The sequence below is a fragment of the Odocoileus virginianus genome, chromosome 11, assembly GCF_023699985.2.
Source record: "Odocoileus virginianus isolate 20LAN1187 ecotype Illinois chromosome 11, Ovbor_1.2, whole genome shotgun sequence".
NCBI lineage: Eukaryota > Metazoa > Chordata > Mammalia > Artiodactyla > Cervidae > Odocoileus > Odocoileus virginianus.
Genome location: NC_069684.1, coordinates 11,833,336 through 11,852,885, shown reverse-complemented (window position 1 = coordinate 11,852,885; position 19,550 = coordinate 11,833,336). Strand labels below are relative to the sequence as shown.

Below are 19,550 nucleotides of genomic sequence, written 5' to 3'. Positions count from 1 at the left end.
TGAGATCTTGAAGCTGCTATAGACCATAGTGCTATCTTGCTATTCAGATTCTGACACTCACAGATCACGATGATTCAGTGATAAGCTTGGGCAAATCCTGGCTCTGGCATTTCAATTTACTTTCCACTGGGGAAAATTTTATTATATTTTAATGCCTTCTGGGAACACAATCACCTTACATCTTATTCTAATCTTTAAATTGACCTCAAAATAGAATACAGTTTTCCATTACATCACTTTTGCCAACAGACTTTCCTAGAGTTTAAGTGATTTCTTATTAGCTTTAAAATAACTTAAAATTTAAAACACTAAACTTCCCACAGCACCATTCTCAGAGACAAGTATATTTCCATTCATAAGCTCTCTTTTCAAAAGAAAAAAAGATATTGGAATATAGTTGATTTACAATGTTGTGTCAATTTCAAAAATCAGTTATACCTACACATATATCCATTCTTTTTGCTAGATTATTTTCCCATATGGGCTATTACAGAGTATTGAGCAGAGTTTCCAGAGCTATACAGTAGGTCCTTATTAGTTACCTATTCTATATACAGCAGTGTGTATATGTCAGTCCCAAACTCCCAGTGTATCCCTCTCCCTTCCCTTATCCCCTGGTGACTATAAATTTGTCTTCTACATTCATGATCTACTTTTGTTTTGTAAGTCAGTTCATATATATGCTTTTGTTTTAGATTCCCTTCCCCATATAAGCTATCTCATATGACATTCATCTTCTCTGTGCCTGACTTACTTCACTCAGCATGACAATCTCTAGATCCATCTGTGTTGCTATCTCTCTTATGGATTAATGTAATAACCTTCTCAATGGCCTTCCTGCTTTCCCTTTTGCCCTTTGAACAGCAACATGAGTCACATTAGGACTCTCTTCTGCTGAAATTTTTCCTTGGCTTCCCACTGAATTGAGGATATTGTCACGACTACCAGGTCCTATCATGCTCCGGCCCCCGTTCATCGTGCTAACCTTGCTTCTTCTTTGCCATGCCGTGCCCTCTGCCTGAACTCATCTCTGCATTCTTCTCTTCCTGACTTGGGCTCCCTGGGTGGCTCAGTGGCAAAGAATCCACCTGCCAAGGCTTGCCACTTGCAGGAGGTATGGGTTCGCGCCCTGGGTCGAGAAGATCCACCTGGAGAAGGAGATGGTAACCCACTCCAGTGTTCTTGCCTGGGAAATCCCATGGACAGAAGAGCTTGCTGGGTTACAGTCCATGGGGTTGCAAAGAGTTGGACACGACTGAGCACATATGCACATACGTAGATTGCCTGGCTGATTTTGTTTCATCCTTTAAGCTTCAGCTTAACTGTTACCTGCTCCGAGAGCTCTTGAATCAGTCTGCTCTAGAGCACCTCCTACTCCTTACTCTGGTTCCACTATCGACTCTCCATCACGCACATGAACTTCTTATGGAGCACTTATCACCACTGATAATGGTCTTGGTCTTCAGCGCACTGACTGATTTGGGGTTTCCTCAAAGCCAAGAGCTCCAGAAGGGAGCCTGTTTACCTTGTCTTTCTAGTCTCTCTGAATTAAAGAATAAACCAACAAATAAAAATTGAGGAAGGAAAACAACTAAAATGAAGCTTCCTAATACAACAACATGTATAAAATTTCGACCATTTAAAAAAAATCAATTTATTTATTTTAATTGACCATTTTTTAAAACTTCTTTTTCTTCACAGCATCAACTAGCACTACCTATGAACTGTCCTGACCTGCTGCCTAAATATTCATTTCAACAGTCAACATTTTGACACCTCTCTCTTCATTGCATTACTCCCCAAGGCCTGTTGACTCTTGCATCTAATTATTTCAATCTTTTGTCCTAATCCCATTTCTCAACACCAGCTCCAATTCTCCCAGTCAATACTCTGACTCTTCTGTGGATCACAGTAAAGGCCTCTTAACTGTTCCCTCACTGTCAGTCTCCACATATTCTATTCCAGACAGATGCATCTTCTAAGGTTACTTTAACCTATCAACTCACTTCCCCCCCAAAAAACAAATTCCTTTGTTCTTAGTACAGTAGGTCCAAGCTTCTCAAAAACCAAATTATATTAAACTGTATTCTTCCCATCTGAATCAGTCAATAACATTTCCCACTACCTGGTTAAACAATTCCTCTGGTCTACTCGAATATTTCTCTGTCTTCAAAATAAGTCAGGCTCATTCTCTCTTGGTATCTTTGCTTAGCTATCTCACAGACTGGGAGGCTTTTATTCCCTCCACCAATCTAAACCACATTTTCTTCAAAGCGTAGAAACTCAAACTCAACTTCTTTAATTAAGTTTTCCCCATTCTAGCCCACATGTTCTTTCCTTTTTCTCTTCTTTTAGCACTGAAACCATCATTCCATGTAATATTTGATTCTACAAGACTATTTCTGTTATTATTCCATTATTTCCTAACTGTAAATTTTATCTCCCAAATTAGATTGCAAACCAAAACTGTGTTCTTATCTCCTTTTACACTCCCAGCAGCAGCAAAAGTAGCATAGATTTCAGCAGGAGCTGCTATGTTGACTTGATTTACACAGTCCTAAAGATGAATCCCTTCAATTACAAACAACCATTTTGGATGGCCTGTAATTCCTAAACGGGCTTCCCAGATTGTTCAGTGGTAAAGAATCTGCCTGCAATGCAGGGGGTACAGGTTTGACCGCTGGGTGAGGAAGATTCCCCTGGAGGAGGAAATAGCAACCCACTCCAGTCTTTCTGCCTGGGAAATCCCATGGACAGAGGAGCCTGGCGGGCTGCAGTCCATAGTGTTGAAAAAGAGCTGGACATGACTGAGCGACTCAACAACAGCTCCTAAATAGCTCATGCTCTCTGTTGCCCCTAATCTTTCCCACATGAACCCCCGATGCCTACAAAGCTTTCATTTTATTAATGAAATGAAGTGTTAGTTATTGAGGTGTGTCCAACTTTTTGCGACCCTGTGGACTGTAGCCCACCAGGCTCCTCTGTCCCTGGAACTCTCCAGGCAAGAACACTGGAGTGGGATGCCATTTCCTTTTCCAGGGGATCTTCCAGTACATTCGCATTAAATGCTCTTAAGCCATAGCACCTGGCAGGCTATATGGTAAATGACAATTTACTGATCTCCCTGACTGGTCTGTGTGCCACTTAGGCCCAAATAATTTACCTCTTATCTTTATAGTAGCAGACAAATCATGTTTTATTATTTACTGAATAAATCAATGAACAAAGATGTTAGTAACCTGTTTAAGGAATTAAGAATTTAGTGTAATAAGTTATCAACTTAATGTTATGTAATTTCCAACAAGCTTTAGTTCATCTCATTTAGAATCTCCACCTGTTTTTTAATTCCAAAAGTAATTATTAAGCATCCACTATGTGTCAGGCATTGGGGGATACAGAAAAGACTCAAACACACACAAAAATTCCTGAACTTGCATCTTACTAGATGACCTAAGCAATGGAGAACAGTATTTGCTCTGAATTAGTTGGAATCCAGAGACTATTTCTGAGCCGAAGGTTTCTCTATACAGGGATGCAGGCGCTGAGATGATGCTGGCTTGGGCCAAAATGGTGGCAGTTTGAATGGGGAGCAGTAGTTAAATTCTAGATCTCCTTTATAGGCATAGCCAGCAGGGCTGACTGATGAACAGGGAGTAAGGAATGAGAGAAAAAGAATAGTCAAGAATGTACGTTAGTCTGTGCCACTGTGAAATGGAATTTGTGAAGGGTGTGGAAGGGTATGGTTTTGGAAAGAGCATGTAGATATATGAAGAGATTCTCTTAAATTAGACTTAAATTTTAACATTCTCTTTTGTATAATGGAACTTCTCTTGAGCATATCTGTAATGAATAGTAAGGGTCACTCTGACTTCTTAGATAAATTGTCTATACTGAGTAGAAAAATCTGGGGCAGTGTCAGCCAGTGCAGCTCCATGAAACACTGCCTGTATCAGACACCCTACAAAAAGCCACTGAAACGGATTCTCCCAGATGGTCTTAAGTTTATTGTTTAAACAACCAATGCAATGCAGCTTAGTGCTAGAGGTTACAATTGCGTCAATTTCTAAAAACCATTTCAAAGGTCAGACAATTATTATCATTAGCAATATTAATAATTACACTGAATTTTATTAAATAATTACTTGGATGTCAAATGGAGACTTATGAAAAAGGCCAAATGTTTATCTTGCCCTAGACCATAAAACTAGTCTAAGGTCAGAGGAGACTGCCTTGACCTTAGAGTAGAAGACCATGGAGTAAATGTCAGTGACCTAGAATGACTTAATCAACCTAAGATTAAAGCCTGAGGTAGAACAGCAAGAGGTGTGGGCTGTCGGGGAGCTACCTAAACAACCTAAATAATCAGCTACTGTGCTTAATGGCTATGATTTGGGGTAAGGCTGGTAATAACGGTTTATTTTTTTTCATGTGTTGAAGTATATGTCTGCAAAACTTACTGAATTTGGGATTCAAAAAATGAGACTGTTTATAAACATAGGATGCAACAGTAAGTCTGTATAATGACTAAGTCTCTTGGAGAATAATTTAGTTGGTGGTCATGATGAGCTATAACGTGGACTTTTTGAGTTTTCACTGGGCAGAAACAAACCATTCTCACTCTGTCTGTGAGCTTTTTTTTCCTTCCAGACTCTAAGTAGTTTACACAATAAACAGTTATTTCCATAGTAGAAATGGCCAAGCTGTCTAAGCTCCATAGTTAACCTATTATTATGGTTAGAAATCAAGGTTGCCATTCTTCCAGATTTTCACAGCCACACAACTTTTGACCTAGCTAATGGAAATGTAAGAGTAAACATAGTTCTTTGACCTCTTAACGAAGGCAAACATCAACATGCTAAGGTATTTATTTCACTGGCAAGTGATTCAGCACAAAAAGGCATTACAGTGGATCCACATAATGACAGGACACTACAAATTCCTCTCAAAGGAAAATTTAAGCAAGAGCTTATCCATAAACTGCCCATGTTCTCTTATTCAGGACTTTGATAGAAGTACTCATTTGAAAACTGTAGGCACTTCATGATCTACCAATGACAAACAATAAAATTAAAGCCTTTAGAAAATTAATTCACGTGCCCAAATCAGAGGTCAGGCTCATGAGAGGAAATCTCACCACAAGCAGAATTCCTTTCGCACACATATTTTCAGCATTCCTGTGATGGGTCCATTTTCTTCCCTTTGTTGAAAATTACGCTTTAAACCTACCTCCTTCCATGAAATAAGATAGCTGTAACCCCTCCCAATTCTCACAGCATGGGAAGCATAGCTCTCACTATGGGGTCTGCATTTATATCCTCGGAATATTTCTTGGGCACTGAAGAAAAACAGCAGAGAAACTGCCTACATGTACCCATTCTGCTGCCTGGTGGGTGCTGAATGGATGCAGTCAGTCCCAAAAAAGAGACCATGTTCCACTTTCAAACACTATGACATTCAACGTGATTAAAAGATAAAAGGTCAAGGGCTTAAAGTTTCATTCTTTTTGTAATCCTCATATTTCACTGTTAATTTTTTACAGATTCGTGTTACTGGAAAAACATAATGCATAAAAAGGTCTGAAGCAATCATAATAGACAACCACATAAGAATAGAACAATCTGCTAAAATGTAGAGTTAAATTTTATAAGTTGAACAAAGTGATATCCAATAAGAACTTCATGAAAAGAATGTCAAAACTGTACTCAAATCATTTCTTTCTGTACTAAAGAATCAAAGATGCAGGAAATTTTTAAACTACTTGTCCCCTCCACCAAAATCATCATGTCAAGCCATTTCTTGATGTTCTTGTCCATTAGTCAAAGGACTCAACTGAACTGTTCCCAAGTTTTGGGTGGATTTTAAACAACTCGGTATTCTGAATCAGTAATTCATTTTCATCATTCCTTTGTTCAAACTTTTAAACTCTCTTTTCAGAATCAATTTACTAGACTCTAGTTTTCTACCTTGAGAGGACCATTTTGACCAACTGTAAAAAAAATTTCAAACAAATGAATTTTAACTCACAAGCTATACCAAAATTAAACAACAAAATAAGTTGTCTCCTACCTATGGTTGTAATAACAGTGCCAGCAAAGAAGAAGGAACTTCCCAAATCCCAGTGACTGATTTGATTGGAGGTGTTTCCTAAAGGTATAATCCCTGCATTTATTGCTGCCACTATTTGCTGCAAGTTTAAAAAGAAATTTATCAGTACACATGAATCACATGGAGGCATCAAACAGCATATATTCCCCCCCAGACAACCAATTAGTCAAAGAGCATCAACTCTAAGGTCTACTCTTCCATTTAAAGTATACACTATAGATTAAAACTTTACACTAAAGAATTTAATACATTATAAGAAAAGTTTCTTGGATATCAAGAGAATGGATCTGCATAAAGTTTATCATATAGTGTTATGATATGCATTCATAATGTCATCCAGTACCATTGTTAGCAATTTATTTGAATTAACAACTAAATACAGCAATAAGTTTAATAAGCACCACCGAGTTAAAAATATCAGATTGCCAACTACAATTTAAGTAGTATATAATAGCTTCATCCAAAAAAAAAACCAAGTTTTTCCAAAATGCTAGTCATTTTGAGTGGTAAATATAAGTATCAATCCTGGATTGTGTACAACAGTATAGAGTATAAAATCAGTTGTTATTCAATCGCTACGTCGTGTCCGACACTGCGACCGCACGGACTACAGTGCACCAGGCTTCCCTGTCCTTCACCATCTCCCGGAGTTAGCTCAAACTCATGATAAAATCAGTAAGGTCCAACAAAACAGGCTAAGATGACAAGGAACAGGCAATTGCCCTTCACCATCAAGCTTAAGTCAATCCATTGATATCGAGATTCTTAGAATCTCTACAGATTTTTATAAATTCTATGACAGTGTACATCACCAACGACTTGTAAATGACAGTCAACAATATTCATACAGGAACACTGGAATCTAGATGCTGCCTTGAGTAGTAATACTGGGAGACGGACAGAAAGATGGTATCATAATCCCTTCTCAATCATCAGATGTTAGGGAGGGAAGACAGAGTTCCAGAAACACAAACACAGAAGAGAATAAGGAGAAAATGTATAGTGAAAGAGATACATATAGATTGTGGCAAAAGATGTTTCTGTTGGAAATATAGTTTTTAAATATTTATCATGTAATTTCCAGATTTTAAAATTGGAAGGAACTTCATTTGATAGGCAAGGAAATTAAAGACCTAGAGAGGTAAACTGACTTGTTTAAAGTCACACAGTTTATTGGCAAATGGACAAAAACTACACTGGGAAAATGGACGTGCTACCCAAAGAACTTACTGTCAGATGTGAAAGAGCAGGTAATCTCGAGCTGAAATGCAATATAAAATTTCACTTGTTTGACTTGTCTTAATCTATAGGTTGAAACTTCAATAGTTAATTGAATTGTAAGCTTTTATTTACTTTAACAACAGTATGTATTCATTGCTTAAAAAGTTTAGGAAAATACAAAAAGGAATAAAGAAGATAATACAAATTATTCATAATTCCAGAATTGAAAGACAACTACAGTTAATGTATTAAGGTGTCTACTCCAGGCATTCATACATACATAACCAGACTTATGCACTATATGAAATGTATTCTCTATTTTTATTTAATATTATTCTACATGTGGTTTTCCTTGCAATTATCATATTTACTTAATCATTGCCCAATATGTAGACATAATGCTGTTCTAAAATTTGTCTTATTATAACTTGTCTTATCATAAAAACTGCTGCTATGAACATATTTGTGTATAAATATTTTTTCATTTCTGAATATTTTTGCGGAAGAGATTACTAGAAATAAATTTGCCACATTGAAGATTATGAATATTTTAAAGCACTTGATGTATAGTAGCAAGTAGCTATCCAAGAAGGCAGTTACAATTTATAATTTCCCCCACAGCAATTTACAATTTCCCCCACAGCAATTTACAAATGCAATTTACCTCTAATATTAATAACCCATCTTAACCGAACTGATAGGAATTGTTTACATTTATGTGTCCTTTATTGCGAGCGAAGTTGAGTGCTAATGTTTCCTTTAACATATACTAAATGCACATGAATATACATATGTACACATATATGCATAGCACACAATGAAGCTAGCTATGAGATCACTGATTTTCTTTATCTGACTCTCTACTATAAATATAATATCAGATAAGCAGGTCTTCCTGATAATCCTCCTTTGAAAAATATTTTTTGCAGCTACTAACCTATTATTCTCACATAAACTTTAGAATTATTTAGTTAAATTTTATAGCAATTTTCATTTTCACAGGTTTAAAGTATTTTTGCTGTTTAGATATGTGTGTAATCTATAAATTAAGTAAGGAAAATGAATACCACTAGGATAGTGAAACTTCCCATCAAACAACATGGTGTGAATCTTCAATTTCTGAATCTCCTTTCATATTCTGAAATAACAGCATTTTTTATTATACTTCACATAGACCTATAAGGCTATTTTTAGATATTTTACTTTTTTTCTGCTTTAAATTACAATTGGTTATTGCATTGTACACACAAATATGGGCTTCCCGGGTGGTTCAGTGGTAAAGAAACTGCCTCCCAATGCAGGAGACACAGGTTCAATCCCTGTGTCGGGAAGATCCCCAGAGGAGGACATGACAACCCACTCCAGTATTCTTGCCTGGGAAATCCCATGGACAGAGGGGCCTGGCGGGCTAGTCATAGGGTCACAAAGAGTGGGACACAACTGAGTGACTGAGCATACACACAAACACAAATATATATTTCCCTTCTCTGAGCCAGCAACTCTCAAATTTTTTATCTCAAAAACAATTTACAGTCTCAAAAAATATTGCAGACATCCAGGAACATCGGAATGTGAGTTACAACTATTGATACTTAAATTTTTGGTTGAATTTCTAACTTTCAAATGTTTTGATTTATTCACATAAAAATAACAATAAGTGTTAACACATTTTTATGAAAAAGAATTATGTTTTCCAAAACAAAGATTTAGTGAGAAGATAGGCATTGTCTTAGGATTTTATAAATCTCTGAAATGCCAGGCTTAATATAAAACAGTTACACGCTAATATATGCTTCTGCATCCAATCTGGAAAACAATACGGCAATTCCTCAAAAAATTAAAAACAGAACTACCATACAATTCAGCAGTTCTACCTCTTGGTATTTATCCAAAAAACATGAAAAACACTAAGTCAAAAAGACACATGGACTTCTATGTTCAATTCAACATTGTTTATAATAGTCAAGATACGGAAGCAACCTGAGGGCCCATCAATAGACAAATGGATACATGTACAATAGACTATTACTCTGCCATAAAAAAGAGTGAAATCTTGCCATCTGCAACATGAATGGACCTAGAGGATATTATGCTAAGTGAAATTAGTCAGAAAGAAAGAAAAATACCATATGATTTCACTCATAAATGAAATTTAAAAAATAAACAAAGCAAGACATAAACAAAAGCATAGACACAAAGGACAAACTAGTGGTTGGTAGAGGGGGAAGGGGAGGGAGCTGAGTAAAATAAATAAAGGGGATTAAGAGTACAAACTTCCCTATAAAATAAATAAGTCACCAGGGTGTAATATATAGCAAAAATTTCCTTATAAAATAAATGTCACAAGGATGTAATATATAGCAAAAGGAATATAGTCAGTAATACTCTAATAATTTTGTATAGAACAGGAGGTTACTAGATTTATCAGGATGATTATTCTGTAATATATTTAAATGTTGAATCATTATGATTTACAACTGAAATTAATATAATATTGTATGCTAACTGTACTTTAATTAAAAAGTATATCTTCAACATATTCATTTATTCAAAAATATTTACCAATTGTTTCTGGCGCTAGGCAAAGAGGAAACAACAGAGAAGTAAAAACATGGGTGATACAATTGAGAAAAGATAAGACATGTCTGTAGATTCCACTTAATTAAGTGAAATTAATTATTTTATTCACTAGAACCCAGCTAATTCCTCCAATTGACAATATAACATCCATAGCCAGCATCATCATTTTAGTTTCTTGTTTTGCTTGTCGATGACAAGGTTCGCAGCATTTCCCAGACAGTTGGATAAATTCCACAAATTATTTAAATCCAAAAGAAGCACATGTAGACTTAGAGACAGTAATGTCTGGCAATGTGTGGGTTGTAAATAGTTATCACAGAGCTGTGATTATTGCAACAGAGACTTTAGATGGAACCAGGAACATGTCAAATCACTGTGAGAATGAGTCTACCATGAGGTCCTTTCTCTGAAATAGTCTTGTAAATTTATTTTATCTATTGGTACAAGGTCCCTTGGTCAACATCCAAAGGACATCAGATGCCCTTGGCAAGGGCACTGGCACAGATCTAAGAGTCTCTGTAATTTCAATGTCAGTTCAGGCCATCAGAGCACTTAGCAAATGCCTTCCTGAGAAGTGTTCCTGTATGTATCAGATTATGTGATTAAAGCCACAATCACCTCATGTACAATAAAAACTCACTTTCCCACTAAAGACAACTTTTGTGGACAACCATATTGACAATTTATGAATAAATTGTATTTTTTAGGTGAGGGTAAAGGAAATGTACGATCCTCTGCATTTAATCCTAACATATTATTACCTGAAGTATTGATTAAGAGAGGACTTCCAAACATAAAACCTACAATAGAAATAGTATAAAATAATCTTTGATGGATTCACACTCAATTTTGCTTTTCAGTTCATCTACAATCATAAAACGTGCATTAAGAAAAGGCAGTTGCATTAAATATATATATATACACACCCACAAAGTTACAAAAAAATTGTACAAATCTAACAAAGTAAATATATGTATAATGGAAGAAAAAAGGAAATGAAAGGCAGTTGCATACATGATTCTATTCAAGAACAGGAACTTAAGAAACAGAGCTCTGAGAGGCTTATACTCCTAGAGTTCATAAAGGTAATTGCTCTTAAAAGTAATTATTAAAAAAAATCTTGGTTTCCATGACAATAGTGGCTTTAGAATCAAAGTTCATTAAATTCTAATGGGAATTTGTGCATTCTTGAATTGTACTGTTTATGTCTCAATGTCATCTGGCATTTTGGAACTGTATCGAGCTTTAACACCAAACCATGCTAAGACACCCTTACTTGTAAGAGACTAGTATAGGCTTGGAACTCAAGGCAATCAGTGACAATCACGAAAATGTTCCTGGGAGTCCAATGCATAGGAACAACTTTCACATGTGTTATAAAGTACTTGACTAGCTTTAAGGAATAGCTATTAGAAAGTAAGCAACCCCAGGGAAGGCCTGAAGAACACATTGTTTTCAGAGTAGGTTATATTGTGAATCTTAAAATACAATTTCTGATTTCACGTTTTTTTCTCCTTTGCTCAGATGCTCAGATGTTCATGTTTACCAGAACAACACAGATTGTTCTGAAGCCTACTACAGATTCCTACCCTGTTAATATTATAATCAAGATTTCACTGAAATATGCTATTACACCTATAATCCTAAAAATAGGGTCATGCTAGTAATCTGAAAGTGATACAGGAATTTCAAACTGCAGGTACAAGGCACTGGCATCTAATTGGGATTCAAAAATGATGTACAGGGCTTCCCCAGTGCCTCAGCAATAAAGAATCCATTTGCAATGCAGGAGATGCAGATTCAATCCCTGTGTTGGGAAGAATCCCTAGAGGAGGGCATGGCAATCCACTCCAGTATTCTGGCCTGGAAAATTCCACAAACAGAGGAGCCTGACAGGCTACAGTCTATAGAGTTATAAAAAGTCAGACATGACTGAAGCAATGGAACCCACATGCACAATGACATACATGTAACTGGTTCAGTGACAACTTCTTTTAACTGAATATTTAAGACTGATCTCACATTTTCTCCTCTGAAAAAGGACATTATTTCTACCAAACTGATATAACAGCTAAATCCAACTACAGTTATACTGACATCTGTATAATTACAGAGTTCCTCAAAGAGGAACAAATACTCTGTTGCTAAATTTCTGTAAGACAGTTTTATACCTTTTTGGTCACTATATCCTTGTGGGGGAACTAATTTCATCCTGAGGAGGCTCCTCTTTAGGAAAGAAGTCAAATCACGCATCTGACCATCTCACACAGGTCTGGCCACTTCAACCATGTAAACAAGACTATTTTGAAAGACTTGAAGCACGCTTAATGAGGAAAGCAAAATAATGATGTTCTCGGTGCCAACTGACTTTGTGGGAAGACATTATGTAGGTATCATTGCTATTTATTGTTATGCTACAAAAAACAATCATCATCCATCAATAATATGCAGTGATGCTTGAGAACTTTTGCCAAAGGCTACAGGATCCTTATGCTTATCCTTAATCTTCCGGCTATGCACCAATATATACCATGATTACCTAAATATCAGATGATGTGAGCTGCTTTGGAACCGGAAAGTGAAAGTTGCTCAGTCGTGTCCAACTCTTTGCCACCCCAAGGACTATACAGTACATGGAATTCTCCAGCAAGAATACTGGAGTGGGTAGCCTTTCCTTCTCCAGGGGATCTTCCCAACCCAGGGATCGAACCCAGGTCTCCCGCATTGCAGGCGGATTCTTTACCAGCTGAGCCACAAGGGAAGCCCAAGAATACTGGAGTGGGCAGCCTATCCCTATTCCTGAGGATCTTCCCGACCTAGGAATTGAACCGGGGTCTCCTGCATTGCAGGCGGATTCTTTACCAACTGAGCTACGAGGGAAGCCCCAGACAGAACCAGAGAGTATCTCAAAATGGCCTTTACCCTTACAGACTCAGCATTCAAACACAGCACTGGGAGATCCTAGATAACCTCAACTGGCATTTTTGAATCAATGAGTAATCACATTTGTTTATCCACTTCCTAGGTGCTTTTTGGAAAATCTTTATTAGCCATACATACCTGTCTTAAATGTTATTTATAGACAACTGTTGCATAAGAAGCTTCTATTCTAATGTTAGTGATAGGTTGTAGTCTTAATCACTGGGGATGCTTCCCAGGCCATCATACAAACTAAATCAGGTTCAGCCAAGAAGTTCTAGGGTTTCATTGCAAATTTACATACAAAGGCAACCCATGATATCCTTTACACCACTGGGAAAATCCCCAGAAACCAAACTCATCTCCTTCGACTTGGGTCCTTTCTTGGTCTTCTGGAAAGTTAATCAGTGCCACAGACTTCCTTGCATGAGATATTTCTGTCAGAATGTCAATTGAGATAGTTGACAATCCAACAAGGAATCAGACAACTTTCTGAAAACCATATGGTATTAGCACACAGCTCCACAAAAACATTCCAGCAGTAGCTCTCAGCTAATGATAATACTGATTGAACTACGCCAAATGGCAAATGACAATTTCATAACCATCATAAAAAGCATACAACAGAACGGTATATATGTTTTCACTAATAGTTTACAACATGATAAATTTCATTGAGCGTAACACTTGTGTTGAGTGTTTAGTTGCTAAGTCGTGTCCGACTCTTTGCCACCCTTTGGACTGTAGCCCACCAGGCTCCTCTGTCCATGGGATTCCCAGGCAAGAATACTGGAGGGGGTTGCCATTTCCTTCTCCAGGGGATCATCCTGACCCAGGGATCAAACTCACGTCTCCTGAGTCTCCTGCACTGCAGGTGGATTCTTTAGCCACTGAGCCATCATACTGCAGAATTAAAGCTAATTCTAATAAGCAGGAAACTGTTAACAGCAAATTAATCTAGTATGGGCTTGCATACAGTCCTACTGTGAAAGATATGTATGTGTTAGCTTAAGAAGAATTTTATATGATTGAGAATGCTATTCTGAGAAAATATAGACTAACCATTGCATCCTTATTCGAAATTCACGTTATGTCCAACTTTTGCACACATCTCAGATTTCAGGTGATATTATCTACTATTTAAGATGATAACATTTGCTAGCAGTAAATGTGCATATTCATCTTTTGACATCAAATATTCATACTACTGTACATTCTAACCTCAGGTTTGATAAATGAACCTGAAACACATTATGCAACTTAATTTTTCAGAACTTCTATCCTAACAAAAATCAGTCAAGATAAGAAAAATTCTATAGTTATATAAAGATGACATTTTTTTCCTTTTGTGTTTTTTCTGTCTATGAAAATTAGAGGCACCTACATAAATTCAAAAAAGAAAAATAAATCCCAAACTTATATTTCATAATTAAATGAACTGTTTTAATTATTGACAAAGGTCAGATTTCTAGATCTAACATCAATATTTTTATTTTTAAAAGATATATTTCTGATTTTATATGCAAAAAAAGATGGAGTAGAACATCTGCATATTTCATACAGAATACAGGTGATTACATCATTCTATATTTAGAATCTGGTAAAGGAGGATGTTTTCAAGGTCTCCCCAGAGTATATCTTTTAAGTCAGAAAGGTAATATGCAGTAATGTTTTTAATCTTTTGTCTTTGTTGGACACAATTTGAGTCAAAACACATTTCCTATTATCTTAAAAAGGCTTTCAAAGCCCTTAGAATGTGTTTCCACACAATACATGACCTAAGTTTAACCACACATTAATTAGAAACTTCTTGTAAAGTTTCTGTAAAAAAAACACAAAAAGCTTAATTCTTAATGCTTAGAAAGGATAGTATTACCTACAGAAAGCAATTTCCGTGTACCAGGTTTTAGAAAGCACCTCTAAAAGTAAACATCTCGCTTACCTTCCCAAGACTTTCTATTTAAGGATTATGCCATTGCATGTCAAAACTATTTTTATACAGACTAATGAAGTGTACAGCTTTTTTTTTGTTCTTTTGTAAGTGTAAATTTATTTCCTATTAGTAGAAACAAAAGCTTAAAGTCCAAAGTAGAAAAGCTGGAGATGGATGTTATCAACAGGGCCAGAAGCAAGAGGCACATCACAGGCTATGAGGGGCGCCTTCCCTGCTTTATCCACCCTGGAAGCTGTTTTTAAATCAAAAAGTAAAAAAAAAAAAAAAATCCCAAAAGTTATAGATATACATACATATGTGTATGTACAATATTGAACATTTGGAAAAATAAGAATTAAAATGTTCACTCACAGTCCCTGAAACCATTTTTTTTAACAATATGCATATATTCAATTTTGGGTTTTAATAGTTGTCATAATTAATGTGCTTTCCAGTTTTCATCTAATATAAGCATGTTCCAAGGCATTTTGAAGTCATCAAAATCTCACTGAGTAGCTACCTACTACTCTTCTATCATTAAATGAATTTGTATAACAGAATCCAAGTTCAGGTGATCATTTGAAAGGTGATTATAGAGATGATTTATACATCACACAAGGATCAAACAGGAAACACTGAAATTCTGTTATCCTTTTAATCCTGCAAGAAATAACATTGTGATGTAGAAACAATAAAACATGGCCAAGCTCTGAGTCCTTGTAACTCTGAAAGAGCCAAAAAACATACATGTACAGGCAAGCACACTGAATCCTGCATTTTCCCAGCTGCATTTTTCCATGAACTTTCCTACATTCCATATTACGGTCCAGTAATATTCCATCAGAATATTAATCTCTATCTGTCCCTTTCCACCTCATCTTAGCATAAATCAGGAGGCAGGTTAATGGAAGAAAAGGAAAATTTGGAGCGAGAAGGAGACAGAGCAAGAAGTCAGAAAGAAACAAAAGAACAAGTAGAAAGGAAAAAAGATACAGGCTGTTTAGTTAACAAAAAGACAGGTCTAGAAGAATAAGATAGGAACTTAATACAAGTTATAGTCACACTCTGTCTAGGAAGTTCTTTTGAAAGAGGTTATCCTTAAAATAGGATTTGAGTAGGTGGAAGAGTGAGATCAAGGAAACACAGCACTAGGCAATATTTTTACACCAGTTTGCCCAAGGCACACCACCAACCAACACTTATTCAAGCTCTGTTTTTAAAGCCTGAAGTTCTAAACTGATGAGGAAAAAAAAAATAGTCCAAAATGGAACAAAGGCAGTTTTACTCTGTCAATTACACACATCCATAGAATCCCCAAATTTGGAGATTCTGTTGGCCTTTCCCACAGAATGTCACAGGCTTCCACTTATTTGATTTTCCATCACACTTAAGCATATATTTCCATAATAGATACCAGTTTAAACAAAAAAGTGCTTAACACCTACATAAAATTAATCCCAAGGGAAATAGTTAGGGAAGCTATTCAGGTTTTCACAGAAAGGCAATCTCTTTTTCATAATATATTTTAAAAACAAATGACTTTTTCCTGTCCTTCCTGAATGTTTAAGTAAAACATCATGACAAGGATTGAAAATCTTAAGGTCTATATACACCTGCAAAACCAACAAAGTAAGTAATTAGCCCAGTTTGTGTTAAAGTAAACCAAAATTCCCACACCACAAAATAGCCATCTATAAAGGCAAAATATCACAATATTAAAACATTCCTATAATATTCTGATAAACAGTCCCTCTGTTTCAGGCACCACAAAGCTCATGTATTTCTCACTTCAACTGAACTGACTCACTGCCTACAAGAAATGTCTATGCTTTCAAGATCCAGGGAAAATTTTAACACAGTGCAGAGTACATTTACCAATGACTTGCTAACATTATGCAGAGAATAGGAAGTTTTGCAAAACTACTTAATATGTTAATATTTCTGGGCTCTTAATGTCACAAAATCAAGACAGAAAAAAATAATATATGAATAACTTCCCAAAATGTAGTGATTCATACTTACTCTGTCTTAGCTTCTTAGCTTTTCTCAAAATTTCATCCATCGTTCTCAATTACACACTCATACACTCACCAGTTACAGCAAATGTGAATTGATGGAAATCCATTTTGTTGAAAATAGGAACCTGACAGAATTTCTTATATTTTTCAAGCCAATTGGAATGATGGAGCTACCCCTTGACACCTGTCCAGTAGTTACTGCACAAAAATGCAATTAAACTCTCCCCTCGGGCACCTCTCAGCCTGACTTAAGAGTGTCACACCACCCATTCGCACTGAAAACGAGCCTGGCATCCTCTCCTCATGTTTTTCATACTAGTCACTCACATATGCAGTATTGCTCATCTTCACTCACACAAGGATACCAATCCCAAGACCATCTCAGAACACAGCAACCTAGGAAAGGGTCGCTGTTGTTTAGCTGCGAAGTTGTTTGACTCTTTGTGACCCCATCGACTGCAGCCTACCAGGCTCCTCTGTCCATGGGATTTTCCAGGCAAGAATACTGGAGGGAGTTGCCATTTCCTTCTCCAGGGAGATCTTCCTGGCCCAGGGACCTATGAAAGGGAAGATGCCCTAAAATCTATGTGATAAGCACGAGACTAGAGGGTCCCCTCTGCTCAGAGGACCAGAATATGAAGATGCCATTACTGGGACAGTCTGTGCTAGAGGTTTCTAGTACCTGGAGAGGTACCAAGATGGGCTAAACACACTTCGTGATCTTCACTTCTCCTGCTCCCCAAGCCCCTTCAAAACAAGAATGTGTTTATGCTAGTGGGATGGGCAGGATAGACTATGTTTAAACTGGGCAGGAAGAGAGAGGAATGAAAAGTCAGAGGAAAGCAACACTTACTCACTTTTTTCATTTTCAGTCCCCTGCTGTTTGCAACTATTGTGTGGGCTGCAGACAGCTATCTCTCCTTAAGTAACTACTGGGGACCAGCAGTGCAAGCCCTGAGATGCTTCATCATCTCATAAAAAGAACCCTGTGACCACTATCAGTAGTGGTATCATGTGACAGGAATTAGATGTCTCAAATGGATCTTCCACAAAAGCTGAGGTATAGAGAGACTAAATGCATCACGAGTTTCAAAGTAAGTAAAAAAATAATAATTAACCAGAAAAATCAGTCACAGGTCTTGGTGTTACAGTTTAGCTGCATTATAGCTTTGGGTACCTACCTTTAGAGATAGCTATCATTTATAGTATTATTTCTATGTGATAATACTTTGAAAGTTCCAAGTAGGAATTACATTTATAAATGAATTTTTTTTTAAGTAATAGTCCCATTCATAAGTTTGAAGCTGGGTGAACATCTTGTTTATTTTGTCTACCTGTGTATATTATATCCCAAATGCTCATCAGGCCTTGTCCTGTATCTTTGAATCTTTGTGCCACATATGGCCTGTATGTCTAGTGTAATATTGATTGCTCAAGGATTATTTGTGGCAAAGGATGTGCTTACTGATTTCTAAGTACACATAAAATCACTAACATGAGCTGATAAGAGTTCTAATTTCATATTACAGGTCATGGTAAAGACAGTTAAGACTTTGCAGTAGCATTTGACACAGCTAATCTCTCCCATCTGGCAATGTGTCTGGCTCACAGAACACCACAGTCTAGCCTTCCTCAAATCTCCCTGACTTCTGTCTCATCCCCCTCACCTTTGAGCCCACGATTCTGTTCTCTATCCATTCACACACTCCTAAATGATTTCATTTAAACTCAAGGCTTTTGATATTGTCAGTATGATGATAACTCCCAGAGGTATTCTTCATCCCGGACCATTCCCTGCATGGATGTCTGAAAGGCAACTTAAACCAACCATATGCCAAGTCGAACTTCTAAGCTCCTTCCTGAACCTGCTCCATATGAGTTTTTCCCATCTCAATAATTGGCAACTCTATTTTTCCAGTTTTTTAGGTCCAAAACCTATGAATCATTCTTGACTTCTTTCTCTCACACCTCACATCAAAATCTGCTAGTTTTACCCTCAAAAGATCCCAGTGTGAAATTTCATCACATTCACCGCTTCCTTGCTCATCCAGGCCACCACCAACTCCCCCTGGGGCTCTTGCAGTGGATTTCCAACTTCATCCACTACATTCTACTTCTCACAGAGCAATCACAGTGACCCCTTTAAGCTATAAGTCAGATCATGTCCCTGCTTTGTCCCAGTCTGTTCGAGGTCCTGCAAGTCACCCTGAGCAAAATCTAGGATTCCATATACCAATTTACAAGCCCTTATGAATCACAAGCTGAAATCGAGATTGCTAGGAAAAATATCAACAATCCCAGATATGCAGGGGATACCATTTTAATGGCGGAAAGTGAAGAGGAACTAAAGAGCCTCTTGATGAGAGTGAAAACGCTGACTTGAAATTCAGCATTTAAAAAAACTAAGATCATGACATCTGATCCCATCACTTCATGGCAAATCAAAGAGGAAAAATTGGAAGCAGTGACAGATTTTCATTTCTTAGGCTCCAAAATCACAACAGACGATGACTGCAGCCATGAAGTTAAACACTTACTCCTTGGAAGGAAAGCTATGATAAACCTATACAACATATTAAAAAGCAGAGACATCTCTGAGGTTTGACAGAAAACAACAAAAAAATTCTGTAAAGCAATTATCCTTCAATAAAAAATAAATTTTAAAAAATATCCTGAGAAAAATTAATTAGTCTTAAAATATCTTTACTGAATTAAAAAAAAAGCGAAGACATCACTTTGCCAACAAAGGTACATATAGTCAAAGCTATAGTTTT

At 36.7% G+C, this 19,550-nt stretch overlaps 1 protein-coding gene across 4 annotated transcripts in view; it reads right to left on the bottom strand.

Annotated features, from left to right (window-relative positions):
* Positions 1-19,550, bottom strand: part of KCNK2 (potassium two pore domain channel subfamily K member 2) — a 204,646-nt gene that overhangs the window by 77,578 nt on the left and 107,518 nt on the right. For all 4 annotated transcript variants that reach the window (XM_070473932.1, XM_070473934.1, XM_020899296.2 and 1 more), the window contains exon 3: positions 6,067-6,184. In XM_070473932.1, coding sequence (XP_070330033.1) covers positions 6,067-6,184 — 118 coding nt within the window. The remainder of the gene's footprint in view (positions 1-6,066; positions 6,185-19,550) is intronic.